The 22,243-nt window shown below is 50.9% G+C and overlaps 1 protein-coding gene across 2 annotated transcripts in view; it reads right to left on the reverse strand.

Moving 5' to 3' along the window:
* The window catches only part of SPNS2 (SPNS lysolipid transporter 2, sphingosine-1-phosphate), a 296,234-nt gene extending 274,496 nt beyond the window's left edge, over positions 1 to 21,738 (reverse strand). The window contains exon 1 of one of the 2 annotated variants that reach the window (XM_078679449.1): positions 20,720 to 21,738. In XM_078679449.1, the coding sequence (XP_078535575.1) occupies positions 20,720 to 20,960 (241 nt within the window). In that variant the 5' untranslated portion in view covers positions 20,961 to 21,738. The remainder of the gene's footprint in view (positions 1 to 20,719) is intronic. The other variant, XM_078679450.1, reaches the window with a different exon arrangement.
* Between the last annotated feature and the right edge of the window lie 505 nt (positions 21,739 to 22,243).

The raw sequence follows: 22,243 nt of genomic DNA on the forward strand, positions 1-22,243 counted from the left end.
GGCTCTGGGGGGAGGTGCTCTGTGCCCAAATTTTTGGTTGTCTTTTATCAAGTGGTGCGGTGGTGGGGTCATGTTCTCTTTCTTATTTTCACTAGGGCCCAAACACGCTTGCATGCCATTCCATGTAAAATGTCAATTTGGTCCGTCTTGATTCCACCTCTTGCCTCTTCGTTCCACAACGCTACACTTCTTGTCTATTTATCTCACTTCCGCAGGTCCTTTGTCTTCCGTGCTTTCTCCTTCCATGTTCTGCCATCTTTAGCTCTCTCAGCCTGTGAAGGAAGATCTTTTTCATAGGCCTGTCCAAGTCAAAAAGCCTTGAAGTCGAGCCCTGTGCCATCAGAGGAATGAACAACCAGCCTTGGGGCCCAGTCAGTGAACAGATGTCTGCCACTGTAGGCCCACCTTGATAATTGGCATTAATTGGCAGGTACCTGGTCTCCCTAGTAATGATGGGGGGTGGTTTTGAATCAACAGTAACCCATGCTTTGCCCCAGAGGCCCCCGTCAGCTGCAAACGTGCGCTCGCTAGTTGTTTACTTTTGCAGATTTATATAGCGCAAACTCGACCCGAAGGTATTGGAGCGATTTACATGAGCACCAGTTACGTTACACAAGAACATACTCGTTTCTCGGGCAGTGTGACGCACAGGCCATAGCGGGCCACTTGGCGTTTCCCCGGTGACCCGCTAAGGTGGGGGCCGGTTTTGGATCCCTAGGGGGCCGTTTTTGTTACCGGGGGTCGGCAATATCGGCCCCTGTGACAAAATCAGCCGAAACCGGCCCTCGCAAACTGCTCAGCTGCACTCCCCCTCACCCCAGGGGGGGCAAGCGAAGCAGTGTGCCAGGGTCGGTTTTTGTTCCCAGTCCGGCCCTGGTGACGCACCACTCCTGCGCGCGCTTTCGAATTCACCACAAAATGTCCGCCCTCCATCCCGTCAGCGGCTGCTAATCCAGCAGTAATCCAGAGCGCCTTCAAACAATACACAAGGCGCTCAGGGACATGAGAATCCTCGGCTGAGAAGGAGGGTCTCATGACTGCCAGGCAGGCTAGTTAAGCCGCCGGGACAAGAGTGCCACTGATGCGGCCTAGTTAGCCTCCGAGCACTGCCAGGCCTAAGCCGCAAGGAAGGTCGGCAGACGGTAATGCCCGACACTGTCAGCGCTAATCGGCCTAACGCCAGCGGGATCCGTCCGATAAGGCCCCTCGGCCCGCGGGACGCACTGCCCTTGTGCACAGGCCCCTTGTTCACGACTCGGCCTCTCTGTCTCCCCGCGTCCCTGGGCCTCGGATGCCGCTCAGAGGCAGCCCCGGAGGAGCCATGCTGGCAGCACAGGGCGGCCTTTGTTTGTCTTGGCCTGCTGGGCCTAGCTGTGAACGGAGGGCTTAGTTTGACAAATCTACTCTAATCCCCTAACAGCTTTCCCTCACCCAGGGCTCGAGACCACAGGCCCACTTCACCTCACTCCAGTCTGAAATAACCAATCAGGCCCTTTGCGCTCCCGGACAGTGACACAATCCGTTTGATTGGCTGCTGGCGGGCTTGACACCTGCCTAAGCCAATTTGGTTGGACACGCTCAGTAATGTACTCATTGTATTTACTTTATCAATTGGAATGTGTCAACCACGTCCATACCCCTTTCCTCCTGCAGGGTTAAACATCTTAACCCTCTACCCGTAGGGCTCGAATTTTAACCTATGCACCACGTTTGTTTTTCGAAAGAATCCAGAGAAAGACAGTGTAAATGTAGGGTCATTTTAACCAGACTTTATCAGCCAAAGAACTACAGCTCTCAAAGTTGTTCCACAATATCTATATGAGGCTCATCCCAGACTGACAAAATGAGTCGAGAGTGATAACATGACTGCTTCTGAGTTTAATAACAGCTGTACCCGTATTGAACAAAGATCAGAGACCGATAACATTAGTACCAGTGAGTTAAGTAATATCAGCACCTGACTGCACGGAGCTCTGAGAATGATAAAAGGAGTACCACCGAGTTAAGTAATAGCAGTACCTGTACTGTGGTATCTCTAAGATTGATAAAATGAGTACTACTGAGTTACGTAATGGCAGCACCTGTACTCCATGGAGCTTTGAGAATGAGCAAACGAGTGGCATTGAGTTAAGTAACAGCCGACCCTCTACTGAACAGAGCTCAGTGAATGATAAAATGAGTACAAATTAGTTAATTAATTTACAGAGCAACGCAATCACAAAAGTAGCAGTTAGCTGTATATAAAAGCACAATGCTTGTCCTGAATTTAAACAGACGGCCATTTTAAAGAGCAGTGGCGTCTGGTGTGACAATCTTTCTTGGCACCCTCCTACCCCCAATTACTTCCTACTCGGATTCCCTACATACCCCCTGGTAAAAGTGCCCCTCATCTCTCCATAGCCCCTCTCTCACATACATTTCATTTGTTTTAAAGCACCAGTAAAAGCTGGCCTTACTAATCAACTCGGCTATCCACATAAAATGCAGATATGTTCTTTGAAGCAGGCATATTAACCCTTTGCGCTAATTTCTGGCAAGTCAAAACTGCCACTAGACAAAACTCTGATCTCTCTGTAGCAGGAACATCGATCACAAGAGTTATCTTGAATTTTTGTTGTTGTTTCCTGAAAGCTCGACGCACCAAGAACTCTGCAGCAGGTGCTTTTATATGTAAGTTGTGCTAAACACAGCCCTCCCCTGAGGTCTGTGCCTCCACTCCAGGTGAGCGTCCAGTGCGGCCGCAATGTCCTAAAGCCAGCCCTGTTAATGAGGCTACATCAACACTACAGGCAAAACAACATAGCACTAGCCACACATACAACTTGTTTTAAAGCAAACACTATATATGCCTTCCAAAATGGTTGCTGCGTGTTCTGGCTCAGGAAGAGGAAATCGCACATATGCAAATGTCCATGAAAATTAGGTAGAGCGTCATACTGGTGGTTAGGTATGTTTTTAAGGGCTCTTCTTTTTGATAGTTAGTGATACCGGGACACTGGGAGACAATGTGATTTGTCCAGGATCACACAACAAGGTTGCTTGAGGAAGCCAGGTCTCAGTGGTACATTGGACTATGTCAGTAACCAAAGAATGACCCCTCGGTGAATGAGGGTGCGTTTCTCATGCTCACCGTGTGGTGGTGGTGGGGACTTGAGGGGGGCAAGGCCCCAGTCTGTGCAATTTTATATTCTGTACAGCACACATTACAAGGAGAGATTATATTTCCTTAAGAAAACATTTTTCTAAATTCTTTAAAAGTTTTCTTTTCTCCATTTTCCATGTCCATGAGTTAGGCGGAACACAATGTTCCTACTAGGAGTGGTGTACTGTTTGTTTTACCCTCAAGAAGAACATTTTTCTTCTCATTTGAAATGTGTGAAGATAGGAACAGCACAGTAGTGCCTTGCGATAAATCAGATTTTGATATTAGCCTGAGCTTTTGTTCTGACCCTCGGAAGTTAAAAATGTAGCGTTACATTGTGGGAGCTTGCGTCCCCAAATCATTGATCTGTACTGGTTCAAAAGGTTGCATGGATGCTGTGTGCAATTAGAATTAATATCTTGTTTCCCACAGGCTACCAGGGATGTGTTCTACACTGAAACTTGGAATTCCTGACAAAAACCCTGTCTCTAATTTTCATATTCCAACCTCATCACTCACCTAGAATAAGAAAAAAATACTTGAATCCTCTACTGTAAAACTTTATTATGTTGTGGCATTGCAGTGCCTCAACCAGATTATATGAAATACATGTATATTTATAATCAGGGGTTCCAAAATGTCCATGGCATTTTCACACAAATTGATGTCCATTAACAATGTTTATTTTTCATATTAGCATATTTAATTGTGTAAACACTGTAATGTTGCGTACTTAGCAAGTTTACAAGTACATTAGTAAAATGCCCCTGGTTTTCAGAGACACGCTTAAAGAGGCTTAGAAGTCCTAGCCCTGCCCCACAGTTTGAAGACCACCAAATTAGAGGAAAGGATGCTTTTCAGTTCTTCTTTTGCCAAACATGCAGTCAATAATTGATAAAGAGGCTTTCTTAATTGTATGTTCATTTACTGCAACGCTGAACTTCACTTTAGAAGACCAGGAATCTATCTGCATGTTTGGACATTCTAACCCCCACATCTAGAGGCTGGAAAACCCTTTCAGAAGCAAAAGTCCAAGGTTTTAATAGTCTATTGGGGAAAGTGATTCTGCAACCATGGTTTATAGGAAATAAAATACTCCCACCACTTGTTAAAAGGATATTGCATTTCACACCTGTGACCATATAAATTTGCTCGGTCTTTGGACTCGTTCTCCTAAACGGCACTTGAATACCTCGAAGATTAAGTATATCAAAAATTGACCTGAGGATGCATTTTGCACTACAGAAATAGCACTAAATGCAACAGAACACCAATAACAGCAGAAAGAAGTCTATCATGCTCGCTAATTTGTTGTTCTTGTGCTCCTTCAGGTGGATTTTTGTCCCAAATTACTCTTAATTGCGTGAAAGGTGGTTATTGCGTAATTGTTGTGCCTCAAGAGAAACAAAGAATTACTGAAATTACTCCAATTATTCTGGTGTCGTTAAAATATTGCCCAGGCCTACAAAGTACCTATCCGGTGGCCTCCAGGTGTGGCCAGTGCAGGTAAGAGCGGTGGAGCGGGGCAGGGGGGGAGTCAATAGACAACTGAATAGGGAAAATAAACATTTTTTTTAAAACTCACCCGCTCTCTCAACATTGCCGACTCGGTGATGCGGCGAGCGCAAGGTAAGTGGTTTTATTTATTTTACTTTCCCTAATCTGTCGTCTGTCGACTTTGCCCCCCGCCTCGCCGTTCTTACCAGCACCGGCCGCGCCTGGTGGCCTCATGTGGTGGGAGGACTATACTGATCCTCTGTATATCCAGACATCCTCTGAAAACCCTGATGGCCCACATTTTACATGTGATCTTGCATAGAGATGTCTCCATCCTCAATTACTGTATTTAAAATGTAAGTTTTACTAGCGCCCAGCACTAAGATTTAAAGAAAGTACCCCTCTCTGTGTGACTGTGAGTGTGACTTCTGTGTGCACTTTGCAATCCCAGATGTCGCTGACTCTGCCTTTCATCTTTCAGGGTTGATAAAATGAAGTTGCGTAAACGTCACTTCTATCAGTGCATGGAGTCTGGGAAGCTAGGCCTGGGGTAGAGACTGATTAGTTATGTTTGTTGCTGCAGTACACGATGTGTGTGGAATCTGGGGTAGTTCATATCTGGTGCTCACGTCCCGCCTGCCACTCAACGAGATCAGGTGTAATCTATTTTCGCGCGTAAACCCATCTAACAGGCCTCTGAGGACCGCGGAGGACTTGATGACAGGGTTGGTGAGCACCAGCGCCTGACGTGTTTTGGCGTTACCATGGTAAACAAGAGAAGTGCCTCCTTCCCGTATCCCAGGCTCAGCCCATCAGCAGGGCCCATCCCATCCGGTCTGAGAGGATCCGGAAACCCGCGGAGGAAGGTTGTATCCTGACCCCGCGGGCGGAGGGGATGCCGCCAGGCCGGGCTTGCAGCCGCTGCTGGATTTTCCAGTTGTTATACCTGGAAGTTAAAGTTCCCAAAGAAGCAGACTTTTTAATCTGTGCGGCTCACATGGTTCTTTGCTTCTAACCTGCTCAGACATCTTCGCTCCTTTATTTTGTTCTTGTTTCTGGTTGAGGCTCAACTCCCTGATTGGCTGCTTAATTATTCTATGGCATGATGTTAGGAGCTCTCTGAGTGGACAAGTGTCGGCCAGGGCTGATGTGAAAGAAAATTGCATCCCTTTTTTTTGTTTCCTTGCTTCCAGAAATTTCTCCGTAAATTAATTCTTGAAAATTGTATTTTTGATTGTCGCTCTGGTGATCTAGTTGGTAGGGTGGGAAGGACTTTCATCGGTTAGTTTGGTGTGCGGCCACTAATTCCTTCGAGATACTGTGGTGCATTTTTAAAAGCCACCGTTAACTCTTCTTTTAGCCAGAGAAGTTGGTTGCTTTAGGGAATGTGCTTGAATCTGGGGTACATTGTGATTGAGTTGTGGCCACCTATTGACCTGCATTTGAGAGGCCGGTGGGCCAGGGGAAGAGTCATCCACAAATAGGGTGTTTGATTGTTCAATGTTGGCAGGAGTTCTGCAACTGAGCAGTGCCTTCTGGGACGTGTAGTCTTTATTTCAGCTCAAGCTGTTGGACCCTCGTGCACTCTGAGAAGGGGTTGTCATAGGAAACCGCGCGGGCATGAAACTCGGTGCCACCGAGAAACCGAAGATCATTAGCAGATTGTGAGGCAAACCTGGCACGTAACTGACTTCCCCCAACTCACCCGGCCTTTCTGGAAATACCCCGGGTTTCCTTTAGGACAGCTTAGTGTGTGTGTGTACAGTGACAACAATAATCAGCCGGAGAAACCCTTCTTTGTGCCAAGGAAACAAACACGAATACGCCTGTGTAGTCGAGCACCGCCAATCTCTCAGCTCGGCCCCCCTCGCACGTTCCCCTGTGGAGACAAGTCACTGAGAGTGTGAAGAAGGACACAGAGCGAAGGGTTGCGACTGGCCTATAGGAAAGACCGGGCCTGTGGGGCCGAAGGAGGCCTCAGTGCGACAAGGACATGCCTCGTGCCCTGGCACACTGTGGTGTCTGATCCCAGGGACACGGCCTCTCTCCACTCTGAGGGTCACAAGGTCACACGGTGGGTCTCAGTGGAGCGCTGACTCTGGAATAAACACACCCTGGCCTGAACCGCAGATAGAGGCACCGCCCTCTCCCGCCACACTTCCTGCATAGTGGGACGTTGTAATGGACAATTGTGTAGAAGGCACCGCCCACCCGATCTTCCCTATGCACTGAATAAAGGTGTTATTGTTACACAACTCAATGCTACTTTATTAGTTCTGCTCACAGGATGAAATGATGAGACATCTCCTCATGGATCCAAAACTCTAACAGACAGATCTCTGCAGTAGTGCACTGATCCACTGAGCTATCTTACCGGCTACAAGAAGATTAGATTAAGGGGTCATGAAAAAAGATTTATCAAGTGAACTCTGAGAGAAAGGAAACTCTGACAGACATAGACATCAGCTCATAAACCCACTGAGCTATCCTGGCATCTACAATCAGGGTAGACCGAGGTGGCCATAAAATAAGACTTTTCTTGGTTTTTAGGGGGGTGACTTAGAAGTAACATAAACATCTCATGTTCACCCCAGAAAACAAAAGATAAAAGAAGGTTTAAAAGGTTAACAGCAAAGTCAAAGCTATGGACCACGAGGAGTGGATAACAATGCAACAGGGAGGGAACTGGAGTAACTATTTGGGGCCTCACGGCTCTTGCCTCCCTCCTGGCAATAATTATGTATTCATGGCCCTCATTTCAATGACATGGGTTAACTCGATTCGGGTAGAAAGGTGAGTGTACACCTTACTAACGATTACAACGAGCAAAAAATGGATTGCTAGGAAAAGATTGGGCAGAATTTAATTAAAAAAATTCTAATATTCAGAAGTTTGCAGCTCAGAACGAAGGAAGACGTTATTGCCCAGTATGGTGCCTGGCACTCTGTCTGAGCGTCCCCCACCTGGTACATAGGGCACCAGGCGGTATGGATATTTACAGAGTGCAGTTTTACTCCTCTAAGTGCCAGGCTGCTCACAAGGACGACCCTATACGTTCACTCACTCCAGCCTCCACTTTAAAATCGAAAATGTGAGCCGCAAATCCTGCAGAATTTACTCTGAAATGATGTATTTGCCCCTTCCCAGTTCCCATGAGATCTGGGGTGAGCCTAGTTTAGGGAAACTCAGTGCATGGAGGCGAGGGTTTGGGTTCGAAGTTCTTGGAGTTGTAGAAGCAGGACCCTGGTGGAACCCCCAAGAGGTGAGATGCCTATTCGATCTACGTCTGTGCTGTTAGTGAGAGGAACTGGTAGCTAACCTGGCACCACGGACCGGCCTCCAACACAAGCAAGAGATAAGGCCTGGGGTCCAAGGTGGCCTCTGTGGAACCAGGAAGCCTGGTCTCTGATCCTAGCTTCCTCATGAGCAAACAGTGTGGCCATGGGCAAATCATTTTGTCTCCATGTGCCTGAGTTCACACCTATGTCAGTCTTGGGAGTGGCATTACGCACTGTCTAAAGTTTTAGATGCCCGTGAGCACCAGAAACTTTCTACTCGGTTGCAGCAGTCACATGTGCGCATGCGCACCCATCCCCTGACAAGCTTCCCTACCCTGAGCAGTGGCGGGCAGGCTGCCACTCTTCAGTGTATACCCGTTATGTGGGCATTTCTAAGGGACCTTTTATTAGAACAAACAGAGGGCACTTAGACAGCCTAGGTCCACACTCCCGGCAAGTAGTCTGTGCGTCTTTCATGGAGAAATGATGACGAACGGGCAGGGTTGGGAGCTGTTTCTGAAATCCTCTATGGTGACTGCACCATCTTCAAAGGGTTCTTCCCAGGAATGGGGAAAGTCGACCTCACGGAGGGCGTGGACAGGACAAGATGATACCGGGTCAGAAGGGAATGTTGGTTGGCCCTGGCTCGCTTTCGTGCTTGGGCCTAGCGCCGCGAGAAGATCTCGCGATGATTGGGGCGGCGGGGGCTTGGTGAGGCAGGGTTTGGACTCTTTGTACCTGCAACTGTTGCCTACAGCTACAGGACGCCCCTCTTTTTCGTCCCCTTCTCACCACAGCCAGCTTAGATTACAAGTCAAGCGCCTCGAGGCCAGACTTCCCTCCTCTGCTTGCTAACACCCTTCACAGTTTGCTACAACATTGGTTAAAGCTTTGCTGATGCATTGCTGCTCTCGAGTTGCTGCCAGTGCCAGTTCCCTTGGTTAATCATTTACATAGTTACACCCAGGATTATGCCATGGCATTGAAAATAAATGTGGCCCATTAACACATAACGTGATGTTATTTAGATTAACCGTACTAATAAGCGCACATTCAGGCGTTATTACTTCGGTGCAAAGTTCAAATTTGATTTTATTATCACAATACAGTAAAACAAGCAGGAGAAAAACACCTTTGTTGCTTCACAGATTGCATTTAACTATTACACAGAGAGACACCTCCCCTATTAGTCACAGATTTCCCTTCAGTGTGGTTAAACTGTGCTGAAAAAATTGCAATAGCCTCTGCATCCTGATTTCGGTGAAATATATGTTAAAAAAATAATAATAGAGAAAATAAACACAAGAAAATTCTATGGCACAACCCATATATGCAGGTGCACAATATATAACACGAGATTTAGTACTACAGTTGAGGTCAGGAGGGGGGGGGGTCATGGCCTGTCTTACAATGGAAATAAATGGCATATTACACACCTGCGTGTTTATTATATATATGTGTGTGTGTACACACACATGTACACACACACACAACTCCCGCCCCGAGGAATAATGTATGTATCTCATTGATTTCCTTTTTCCTGGTCAGAGGCTGATTACTCGAGTTGACAGAAAATATCCGAATACAATGAACACATCCAAACATGATACCCGGATTCACCACTAGTATTGAAGCAATCAGCATTCTCTGCACGAAAAGCACACAACTGGGACATTTTCATTGAAACCACGGACCACTGCAAGCAGAACATTTCAGGAAGCAGGGAGGAAAGAAACCCTTCACTTCTGCATACAATTGTGCTCCTTGTGCAACGTATGCGTTCATAAAATCTCCCTCTTTTCAAGAGCACACTTGCACATGCCCTGTTCTTGTACCACAGACAACGGAGAGCCAGACAGCAGGTGCAGTATTTACATTTCTTTTTTCAATGAACACGATCCGGCTTAAAAAGGGGCTAGGTATTCCATACCAAGTGTGACAAAACAAAAACGAAATATAAAAAAGACAACGGGTGACAAGTGTATTATACCCAAGGTTGGGGAGGGGCATATTGTGAGTAAGGGAAGAGCTAGAGGTGAAGCACAGTAAATGCCTGCATCCTTTCCATCCATCTGCCCTCTCTTCCAAAGCTCTCGCGAGCTCTCAAGAAGAGGGCCAGTGTGTGAGACACTCGGGAGAGGACCTGACGTGTCACGCATTCACACGCGCACAGCCTGTGCTGTCGCAGGTATAGACGGTGCACCCTAGGACACAGACGAGACTGCAGCAGCCACTTCCACGTGCCAAGCTGCGAGAGGCCCACGGTGCCCAGTGTAACATGGCGCTCCCAGTGCCAGACGCCAGAGCCACGCCCCCACGAGACTTGTAATTAAATATGTGTCAGCCTCCTGTCACCAGGAAGCTTCCCGGCACCAGCAAGGGTGGTTAATCACCTTTTTAGGGCAGTGGCTAAACTGCTACTTGTTAAATTATGAAGCCCCATTGTTAATCCTCCCGGCTGCCCCACTTGGCCTGACTGTGTGATCCTCGGACGCTAGCTTTAGCCAAGCGTGCCTCAGTTCTATTAGCAGGACACATGTATTCATAAAAGACACAGAAGAGTGAACCTTTCCAGGTCACCGGATCCGGAAACGATGTGCACATTATTGCTACAGTGCACTACAATAAATATGTGTTCTAACCCTATGCACCTATTAGGCATGTATGCCGAGGAACTGTCTGCACACTGTCACTAATGTCCTGTGTGAGCACTCTCTGTTGTTGCTGGTTGGCAGTTCAGTTCATGTAATGTTTGTTTTACAACAAACATCTTCACTGAAATGGCGAGTAAATAATCAGCTACATCTTAGATCCGAGGCTGCTTCCAATTTTTAATTCCCCATTTGTATTCGTCGCCCATCTAGTCTCGTGCATTTCAAAACATGTCAACTGCATCACACTGATAATAAGTGGCAAAGAAGGCAGACCGAGTCTTTGATTGCTGGAGCCACTGAGAGATGTTTGGATCTGGGATTGTGACTTCTGCTCGGCTGGTGCTAAGCAGCCAACAGCCGCGGCTGGTGCTGGGAGTGACAGAGGCACGGGGCAGGTTGGTGGGTGATGGGGGGGAACTGTTCTGTGCATGTGTTGTGTCTCAGTCTGAACCGCGTGCACTGCAGTTTCGGTTCAGTTCATCGGTGCCATTCGTACCCAGGGGCCGCTAAAGAGCAGTCTGTGCAGGGAAGCCCAGGGCAGAACACGGGGAGTTCCCGGCAGTGCTTAACTTGTAAAAGAATGCGAGCCGGTGCCACTGGGTATGCGCACAAGCCCGTGGTCGGGGCAATAAAATGTCAGCGCACTGAATACCAAGGCTGCAGAGTGCTAAATACACCGCATGCCCCTTTCACTGACTGCTAGACACTCCCTGCCCCTGTCTCTCACTCCTGCAAGTTACTGCTTTATTCCTTTGAGACGGTTTCTGTATTTCTCCTCTGTCCTATTTCCGTTTCGTCTGTTTTTCTTTCTCTTTCTATTGTAAATGGCTGATGCTTTAAAACAAGTACCGGTTCCCAAAAGTGGGGGCCGGTGGTCCCCGACAGCAACCACAAGCTCAAATAAAGCTCTAGTTACCAGACGGTGTGTCACTCGTCAGTATCTGCACCACTCACAACAGGCACTGCACGTCGGGAACTCACCTGCAGGGCACCATGCCTTCTCCCCCCAAGGCATGCACCCTCCACTGTCAGCCACACCGCCCTTCCCAGGGCCTGCTTTAGAACTGGTGGCGCCCTGTGCGACAATGTCCGTTGCCCCCCTCCCAATGGCCACCTGTGCCACGGATTCCCTCACTAGCACCCTTGAACAGTGCCTCTCAAGTCTCCATAACCACTGTCTCTCAGATTCATTTAGTTTTCTAGCACCACTCATACCAGTGTAAGGTGTCAGAGCACTTCACACCACACACACATTGCACATCATATGTGTGCAAATCAGTGTATAGGAAATGTTACATCAGACAGGACTACAAGGTGTAGTGTATGATTGACACGTCATCGATACTAGTAGGCAATATAGTTTGAGTCCTTATTCTGGAAAAGCACAAATTCGGAATTTGAAACATAACATTATTGTTAGGGGTTCTCTTTCATAATAAGTATTGTTTTCTACCTAAATGAACCCTTTTCACAACATTAGAATAATGAAAGACTGCGCAAAAAAACATATAGTTCTAACATACACCTTGCAGTTTGCATGCAGCTCTAGGATGACAGTTAATAGCTCAATTTTCGATATTAGGATTTTGACTTATAAACGACAAGTAACAAAAGGAGCTCTCTTACAGAAGCAGTAAACCACTGCCCTATTTACATTATATGCAAATTGTTATCTGCATGGTACACATTCTTAGCAGCAGGCATTTTGACCCTCTGCACTACCTTAGGATGATTCAAAACTTGCACTAGAGAAACCTCTGGTCTCTTTCCAGGAAGACGATTAATCACCCGAATTATCTTGACATTTTAATTGATGCCTGAAAGTTGCTCGGGCTGCAGGTGCTTTTAAAATGATAATATGCATTTTCAAAAATGACGCCCCCACCCCAAGCCAATGCCCAGTGCGGTCGCACCATCCACCCTGTGGGGATGCACACACTGCAGCAGCCCGCCTGCTCTCCAACCAAGGCGTGATCCCTGCCCCTCAGCCCAAACACACTGCAGCAGCCCTCCAGAGCATGCACTCAATGCCCGTCAGCTCATACACACTGCACACTGCAGTAGCCCTCCAGTGCATGCACTCTCTGCCGTCAGCCCAAACACACTGCACACTGCAGCAGCCCTCCAGCGCATGCACTCTCTGCCGTCAGCCCAAACGCACTGCACACTGCAGCAGCCCTCTAGCGCATGCACTCTCTGCCGTCAGCCCAAACACACTGCACACTTCAGCAGCCCTCCAGCGCATGCACTCTCTGCCGTCAGCCCAAACACACTGCACACTGCAGCAGCCCTCTAGCGCATGCACTCTCTGCCGTCAGCCCAAACACACTGCACACTTCAGCAGCCCTCCAGCGCATGCACTCTCTGCCGTCAGCCCAAACACACTGCACACTGCAGCAGCCCTCCAGCGCATGCACTCGCTGCCGTCAGCCCAAACACACTGCAGCAGCCCTCCAGCGCATGCACTCTCTGCCGTCAGCCCAAACACACTGCACACTGCAGCAGCCCTCCAGCGCATGCACTCTCTGCCGTCGGCCCAAACACACTGCAGCAGCCCTCCAGCGCATGCACTCTCTGCCGTCAGCCCAAACACACTGCACACTGCAGCAGCCCTCCAGCGCATGCACTCTCTGCCGTCAGCCCAAACACACTGCAGCAACCCTCCAGCGCATGCACTCTCTGCCGTCAGCCCAAACACACTGCACAATGCAGCAACCCTCCAGCGCATGCACTCTCTGCCGTCGGCCCAAACACACTGCAGCAGCCCTCCAGCGCATGCACTCTCTGCGGTCAGCCCAAACACACTGCACACTGCAGCAGCCCTCCAGCGCATGCACTCTCTGCCAACAGCCCAAACACACTGCACACTGCAGCAGCCCTCCAGCGCATGCACTCTATGCCGTCAGCCAAACACACTGCACACTGCAGCAGCCCTCTAGCGCATGCACTCTCTGCCGTCAGCCCAAACACACTGCACACTGCAGCAGCCCTCCAGCGCATGCACTCTCTGCCGTCGGCCCAAACACACTGCACACTGCAGCAGCCCTCCAGCGCATGCACTCTATGCCATCAGCCAAACACACTGCACACTGCAGCCTCCCTCCAAGGCATGCACTCCCTGACCTCAGTCCAAACACACTTCAGCAGCCCTCCAGCGCATGTACTCTCTTACGTTAGCCCAAACACACTGCAGCAGCCCTCCAGGGCATGCACTCTCTGCCGTCAGCCCAAATACACTGCACACTGCAGCAGCCCTCCAGTGCATGCACTCTTTGCCGTCAGCCCATACACACTGCAGCCTCCCTGACCTCACCCCAAACACACTGCAGCAGCGCTCCAGCGCATGCACTCTCTGCCGTCAGCCCATACACACTGCACACTGCAGCAGCCCTCCAGCGCATGCGCTCTTTGCTGTAAGCCCATACGCACTGCACACTGCAGCAGGCCTCCAGCGCATCCACTCTCTGCTGTAAGCCCATACGCACTGCAGCAGCCCTCCAGCGCATGCACTCTCTGACCTCAGCCCATACACACTGCACACTGCAACATCGCACCAATGCTTGCACCCACTGCACTGCCGTCAGCCCATACACACTGCAGCAGCCCTCCAGCACATGTACTCTCTGACCTCAGCCCATGCACACTGCACACTGCAGCAGCGCTCCAAGGCATGCACTCTCTGACCTCAGCCCATACACACTGCACACTGCAGCGGCGCTCCAAGGCATGCACCCACTGCACTGCCGTCAGCCCATACACACTGCACACTGCAGCAGCGCTCCAAGGCATGCACCCACTGCACTGCCGTCAGCCCATACAGACTGCACACTGCAGCAGCGCTCCAAGGCATGCACCCACTGCACTGTCGTCAGCCCATACAGACTGCACACTGCAGCAGCCCTCCAGCGCATGCGCTCTTTGCTGTAAGCCCATACGCACTGCACACTGCAGCAGGCCTCCAGCGCATCCACTCTCTGCTGTAAGCCCATACGCACTGCAGCAGCCCTCCAGCGCATGCACTCTCTGACCTCAGCCCATTCGTGCTGCACACTGCAGCAGAGCACCAGCGCATGCACTCTCTGACCTCAGCCCATACACACTGCACACTGCAGCAGCCGTCCAAGGCATGCGCTCTGCCGTCAGCCCATACACAATGCAGCAGCGCTCCAGCGCATGCACTCTCTGCCGTCAGCCCATACACACTGCACATAGCAGCAGCCCTCCAAGGCATGCACTCTCTGACCTCAGCCCATACACACTGCACACTGCAGCAGCCGTCCAAGGCATGCGCTCTGCCGTCAGCCCATACACAATGCAGCAGCGCTCCAGCGCATGCACTCTCTGCCGTCAGCCCATACACACTGCACATAGCAGCCTCCCTCCAAGGCATGCGCTCTGCCATCAGCCCATTAATTTCACACTGCAGCAGCCCACACCATGCACCGTCCGCCGACAGCCGCAGCACGCGCACTCCCCGTCCTGGAGCACCGCTCCACATGGCCGCTGCGCCCTCCTCTGCTAGGAATGATGCGACCACCGCACACACCCGTCGCGCGACGCTCGCGGGGAGTACTTGTGAGGGTGACTGCGGTGTGCCCAGGGGTGGCAGATGCAGAGTACCCTGGACCATACCCTGACCCCCCTGCTGGGTTACACCGCCCCCCCCGGCAGTGCCGGTGAACACTATTATTCATGCAAGATGCGCGACTTCTGTTGTAAAGAACTCTAGCACCTTCCGCTAGTGTCGGCGCTACATAAATACGTAAATAGCAAACGGCCCCTTCATAGCCCCCCCCCCCCCGTGGGCACTGGGTCCATGTCCAGGTACTGACACCCACCGCCCAGGATCAGACTCTCTGACCCTTGGTACTTCTGGCCTCTCCCCGTCACTGAACCCCCACTCGCCTTCAGTGGGAGGGCTAAAGTGGGGAAGCAAGGGTTGTGTACATCACTAAAATATCTGGGTTGAAATACTTGTCTCTTCCCTGCTCAGTCCTCGCCTCCGTTTGAATCTGCAGGGGTGGAGCTAGCACTGATCGAAGATTGAACATGGAACCTGCCTGCCTCCACTGAGCGCGTGTTTGCATCGGTGTTGCTCTAACTGGGTGCGGGTGTCTTTGACTGGCTTCTTGTCGTTGTAGGTTTTTTTTTATTAGGTTTTGCCTAGCGAAAGCTGCGCTCTGCGCAGCTTTTCGCGCAGGCGAAATCCTGTTGAGAACTGTAGGGTGCTTTGGGTCGGCCCTCGTCATTGATTGGCTGGCTCCGTAAACGGAGCCTTGCCATTGGACGAGGGGCCTGTCCGTCAATGCCGGACCAGACACGGGGGCGTTCCTGACATTCTTTGCCTTTTGCCGACGTCACGCGACGCCGGGAACGCCCCCGAGTCTGGTCCGGCATTGCCGGCACTTCGCATCCATCGGGAAACTTCGCCGCCGCCTGCCTGAGCTAGAGACGGGCCGCCGCGCTGCCCGCGGCGACCCGGAAGTGACTAGCCGGCCGGCCAATCCTACCGCGGCCGGCCGGAAGTGCCCTCCACCCCTCCCACCCCCCCCCCAGCGCGGGGGAAGAAGGAAGACGGCAGCCCAGGAGGAGAAGAAGTATGGCGGCCCACGCGGGGCTCCCGTGGCCTGGAGGGAGCCCCGGGAGAAGCGGAGGACGTTGCCGGTCTCCCATGCTGAAGAGGGAGACCGGAGAAGTGCCCAGGGGATTGCCGCCATCGCAAGGAGCCCCCGCCAGGACGGCGGCCCAGGAGAAGAAGTATGGCGGTCCACGCGGGGCTCCAGTGGCCTGGAGGGAGCCCCGGGAGAAGCGGAGGACGTTGCCGGTCTCCCATGCCGAAGAGGGAGACCGGAGAAGTGCCCAGGAGATTGCCGCCGTCGCAAGGAGCCCCCACCAGAGTGCCCGGTAAGGCAAAACCATTGCATTCTTTTCTTTTCGGTTTGCCCGCGGCCCCCCTTCCCCGCCGCAGCCCCCCTCTCTCCCTTTCCCTCTGCCTCTCCCCTCTTCTCTTTCACCTCTCTCTGCTCTCATCTCTCTTCTGTGTCATTATTCACATTTATTTTCCTTTTCGAACTATTTCTATCTTTTGCCGTCCCAGGACTACTGTTACTTGGCGTTGTTTTTATTTTACGGCTATGGGTCAGCAATGAGCGCCTTAAAGAGGGGGAGAAACCAAGAGTGAAGAGCAGGTAAGCACATTAGGATCTGGCAACGATTTCGCACCGTTTTGTACTGTTAATATAGATACCACAGGTTTTGAGACGTGTCATGAGTTCTAACTGCTCCGATGTCACGACGGTGCATTTCAGCCAGCAGGTTGGACTTGTAGTTTAAGTGTTTAACTCGAAAGTAGGGCCTAGAAGTCCCAGCATGCCTCTTGGTGTTGGAAAAGAAAACTGGTCTTGCAGCAGGGCAGCCCTCCTCGCACATTGGCGGTAGTGCGCATTTTTGACAGCTATGTTAGGACAATAGGAAATCTTCAGGAAGTTCACCTGTATAATAGTTACGAGTTGTACACGGTGACCCCTCCAGTAGCAGTAAGAAGTATTGTATTTTAATTGTAATCGAGGCCCACAACAATGGAGCAACTTAAGGCTTTACTCAAGAAGCGAGCTTACCATACTGTCGGCGTTTAACAATGCCCTGAATACTTGCTTTTTCAAGGAGTTGTATAATAAGTCTGCTACAGACCACCTCGTGTTACCTTATACGAAGGGACTGGGCCTCTCTGTCCCATATACTCTACGTGCCATCATTTAACCCTATATTTGGATAAGCGATAACTGTCATTTGGACCTACTACGAAAGCATCTGATCCCCAAAGGGAAATGCATTGGCTCTTAAAGTTTAAAATAGCAGCTGTGTAACTGGAAGGCAACAACCAGGACTTTATAAATCAGGGTAATAAATCAACACGTTTGATAATACTCACAAATATCATTACTTGAATATCAGCCTGGATGATTAATAAACAAGAATCAATGATTAATACAAAGTAATCGTAATTACAATTCTTAATATATTACACATTTTCCTCAAGTATAATCTCGTATCATTCCAACCACTAAACATACATACTAAAATATCAGTGCTATTCCATAGTTCAAGCAATTAGTCTTGTACATCATGATTCCACTGTACATTCATAAGCACAATAAATGCTTTAATTCTATCACTTATAAAATACTTGTCAGCTGTGTGTGGGGGGCTCTGTGTGGCTGTGTGTGTGGGGGGCTCTGTGTGGGTGTGTGTGTGGGGGGGGGGGCTCTGTGTGTGTTTGTGTGTCATTTGCGAGAGATAAAGCTAGTGGCATTGTAAATGATAATGCCATTTATTTATGTTAAAAAAAAACATAAATAAAAATAATGTCAAGAGCAATGCCAATAGCTCTAACTTTAACAAAGGCAAAACCATTGCATTGTAAATGCTTGTTCTCAGCAGTGGATGTCTGTTTCCTCCAGTACGTGTCTGACCCAGTGAGCGGGGCTGTGTTCACTCCCATGCATTGGTTGCCTTGAGCATTGGGTTTGCTCCCACACATCTGATTCTGTCCCCTGGTTGCTCATTTTCTACCGTGAGGGGCTTAGAGTTGCCATGAGCGGGTTGGGGGTCGCATTTGGTGGTTCTATGACAAGGGTTGTATTTTGTATTTCGATTTTTGTATAACTGTTATTTTCATGTAATAATGCTTCATATGTATTCAATAAGGCTTTTTATGTATTTTAAAACTGTATTGTGATGCTTTTAAAGATATATTCATATCGAAATAAAGCCTACTTTGACTGACTGACAAGGGTATTGTTTGCTTGGTGTGTTGGTCTTCCTTGTAGGTTGTGGCGTGTAGGGTTCTTTGTGTTCCCCTGGGCCTGATCCCCCCCATGCGTGTAAATGTCCCCATGTTTGGGTAGCTGTTCCCATGGGTATGTTTGTGTTCCTTCCTGTGAGTGTCTGCTCCAGTGGTGTGCGCTGCTCCCATGAGTGGTGTTGCCTATCTGTGAGTGGCTGTGTGACCCACAAGCAGATTTGTGCTCTCTTGAAGGGGAGTCTTTTACAATGAATGCATGATTGTTAAAATACACGGGTGACCGTTCCCACGAGGGGTTCCTTTGGGTGATTTTTTGTTTTCATGACTAACTTTGGTGTCCCCTCATTGGCTGTATTTTCCCATCAGTGCATGGCTGCATTGATAAGTGGCTGTCAGTTCTTATGAACGAGCACTCGTTACAATGGATGCTTCTCTGTCCACGTGCGTGGGTGTCTGGCCCTTCGAGAGGGAGTTGTGAAAACAGGTGAGTGTCTATTCGTATTAATGAGGGTCTGCTCCAATGAGTGGGTTGGTGATTTTTCTCACGAGTTGGTGTCTGTTCCAATTAAAGGGTTCAGTTCCCATAAGCGAGTGTCTGTTCTAATGAGTGGATGTCTGTTCTAATTGGTGGGTGTGTTTTGCCATGATTGAGTGCCTATTCCTGCCTGTGAGTATATTTTCTCCTGCGTGTCTCTGTTCCAATATAGGAGCTGATGTATGTTGTGAAAGTAAGTAACATTTCCCATTAACAGGTCTCTGTTTTCAAGTGTGCATGCCTGATCTAATGAATAAATGTCTAATACTTGGGTGTCTGTTTCCATGAGTATCTTTTCTCATAAGTGAGCGTACTTTCCAATCAGCGGGAGGCTATTTCAACTAGCGGGTGTCTGTTTCAATGAGCGGGTGTCTGTTTCAACGGGCGGGTGTCTGTTTCAATGGACGGGTGTCTGTTTCAATGAGCGGGTGTCTGTTTCAATGGACGGGTGTCTGTTTCTATGAGCGGCAGTCTGTTTCAATGAGAGGGTATCTGTTTCAATGAGCGGGTGTCTGTTTCAATGAGCGGGTGTCTGTTTCAATGAGCAGGTGTCTGTTTCTATGAGCGGCAGTCTGTTTCAATGAGCGGGTCCCTGTTTCAATGAGCGGGTGTCTGTTTCAATGAGCGGGTGTCTGTTTCAATGAGCGGGTGTCTGTTTCAATGGACGGGTGTCTGTTTCTATGAGCGGCAGTCTGTTTCAATGAGCGGGTGTCTGTTTCAACGGGCGGGTGTCTGTTTCAATGAGCGGGTGTCTGTTTCAATGGACGGGTGTCTGTTTCTATGAGCGGCAGTCTGTTTCAATGAGAGGGTATCTGTTTCAATGAGCGGGTGTCTGTTTAATTGAGCGGGTATCTTTCCTCAAGACTATCTGTTCCTGAGAGTTTGTTTCCATGAATGTGTGCCCGCCCCTATGAATGAGTTTTTTTTCCCCATCAGTAGAAGTCCGTTATCACGAGCAGGTGTCTTTTCTCGTGAGCAGGTGTATGTTATCACGAGTGGGTCTCTGTCCCCACGATTGGCCGCCTTTTCCCATAAGGCAGTATTTGCTCCAAATGGAGGGCGTGTATTCTCGTGAGTGGATGTCTGTTCCAGGAGTGGATGTCTGTTCCCATGGGCAGTGGCCTGTTCCCTAGCATTGGTGCCTGGTTCTGTCAATGAGTGTCTGCTCCCAAGGGTATATTCACGTGAGTCGGTGTCAGTGTTATTGAGTGGGGGCTGCTCCGCTGCACTGATCCGTTGTTCTGTCCACGAGTGTGTCCCCATGGGCAGGTGTCTGTTTCCAACGGTGAGTTTCTGTTCCCAATGGCGGGTGTCTGTTTCAAACAGCAAGTGTGTTCGCCCATGAGTGTTTCAATCAGTGGGGGTGGGGGTCGGCTGGTGCCGTGAATGCTTCTGTGAGTGAGTGTCTTGTATAATAGCGGGTCTCTCCCCATTAGTGGATGTCTGTTCCCAAGGTGGTGTCTGTTTCTAACAGCAGGTGTCTGCTCCCATGAGTGTGTGCTTGTTTCAATCAGTGGGGGGTCGGCTGGTGCCGGGAATGGATCAGTGACTGTGTCTTTTCCTATCAGCGGGTGTCTCCCCAGGAGTGGGTGTCTGTTTCAAACAGCAGGTGTGTTCTCCCATGAGTGTGTGTGTGTTTCAATCAGTGGGGGGTCTGCTGGTGCCGTAAATGGTTCTGTGAGTGAGTGTCTGGTCCTGTCAGTGGGTGTCTCCCTGGAGTGGGTGTCTGTTTCTAACAGCGGGTGTCTGCTCCCTGAGCAGGTGTCTGTTCCCCCGCGATGCTCGGTCGTATGAGGGTGAAGGGCTTACCTGCCACCGTGTACCTGTCCAGGTAGTTCAGCACGTTGCCCACGCTCAGGATGCCGGCGGCCGCCACGCTGGCCCGGCCCAGGTTCCGCGGCTTGTGCTGCGCGTCCGGCGTGGGCCCCAGCTCCGGGTCCGAGTCCTTCATCCTGCCCGAGAGGGTCTGCACCTCCTCGTCCTCGCCGGCCCCCGTGCAGCCGCTGCAGTCCGGGCTGCTGCCCGAGCTCTTGCTCTCCAGGCACATCATGGGCCCGTGGGCAGGGAGCCCCCGGGGCCCCAGGGCACGGCGAGCCGGCTGCCAGGGGGAGCCACGGCCGCCACCGTGGGGGCGCAGGGACCGGGCACCGCTGGCGGGAGGGCAATGAACGGAGGGGTGCGTCCAGAGCGGGGCTCAGCCTGGGCCCCCCAAGTGGAGCTTGGAGCCAAGGGGCCTGGGGCCACTGCGCGGGTCAGCTCTCGTTTCTGTATGTCTGTCCTTCTGACCTACTGCCTCTGACCCGTAGCTGGTTCTGATAACTCTGGGCTGACTGCTACTGGTACCACTGCCGCGCACCCTCCCTGGTTCTGGTATGCGCTCCTGGCTATCTCGGTTCCGGTGGTCTGGGTATGCTTGTATCCGGAGGCCTCGGTGCTGTCCGTGGTTCTGGTCTGGGGCTCTGGTCTCCGGGCTCTGCTGTCACTGGCTGCGGTATCTCATCCCCGGTTCCAGCCTCCCTGATGCCTCTGGTAGTCCTGGTTCTGGCCCCGATGCCCTGTGCCCGGTGGGTGCAGGTGGCACGGCGGCGCTCCTGGTATGTCTGGCCCCGGTGCAGCGCCGCTGCCCTGTATTGATGCGCCTGCTCTGTATGGCGCCGCTCCGCGGGGTCCTGGTGGCGCTCCCGTGTCCCTGGTCCGGCGCCGCTCCGCTGTTCCTGGTTCTGAAGCGCTGTCCAGTGTCCCGGCGCTGGTGCTCCGCACGCCCCAGCCTCCGCCGCTGCACGCCCGCTCCCGGCTCCTTTCTCTCAGGCCCGTGCTCTAAAGCTGACAGATGCCGCAGCCGCCCCTTTCCTTGGCCCGCCTCTCGCTTCTTCCACCCCCTCCTTCCCTCCTCTCTCTCCTCCCACCGCCTCCTCCTCCACAGAGCCGCGGTACCTTCCACCCATCCTCTGCCCCTGAGAGGCCCGAGCAGCGCGCGCTGAGGGTGCCCCGCAGCCGGGCGGCTCCTCGTAGTGTCAGGGGTAGGGTGGAGGCCCGGAGCTTGTGGGACCCACACAGCCTGTGCTTCATATCGCAACGCCTCGGGCACGACATAGCGCCGAGTAGCGCTCGGGCACTGAGTATATTATGGTACTGTCCACAGTGCTTTAAATAGGCAGGTACTGTGAGTACCTGCACTTCTTCAATTTGAAAGTGAAAGTACCAGCACTTCACAGCACTTGTGCAATACTATTAATGGGGCTACAGCACTTCTCAGCACTGGTGCAATACTATTAATGGGAGCGTGCAGCACTTCTCAGCACTGGTGCAATACTATTAATGGGGCTACAGCAC

Source organism: Lissotriton helveticus, chromosome 3_1, assembly GCF_964261635.1.
Source record: "Lissotriton helveticus chromosome 3_1, aLisHel1.1, whole genome shotgun sequence".
NCBI lineage: Eukaryota > Metazoa > Chordata > Amphibia > Caudata > Salamandridae > Lissotriton > Lissotriton helveticus.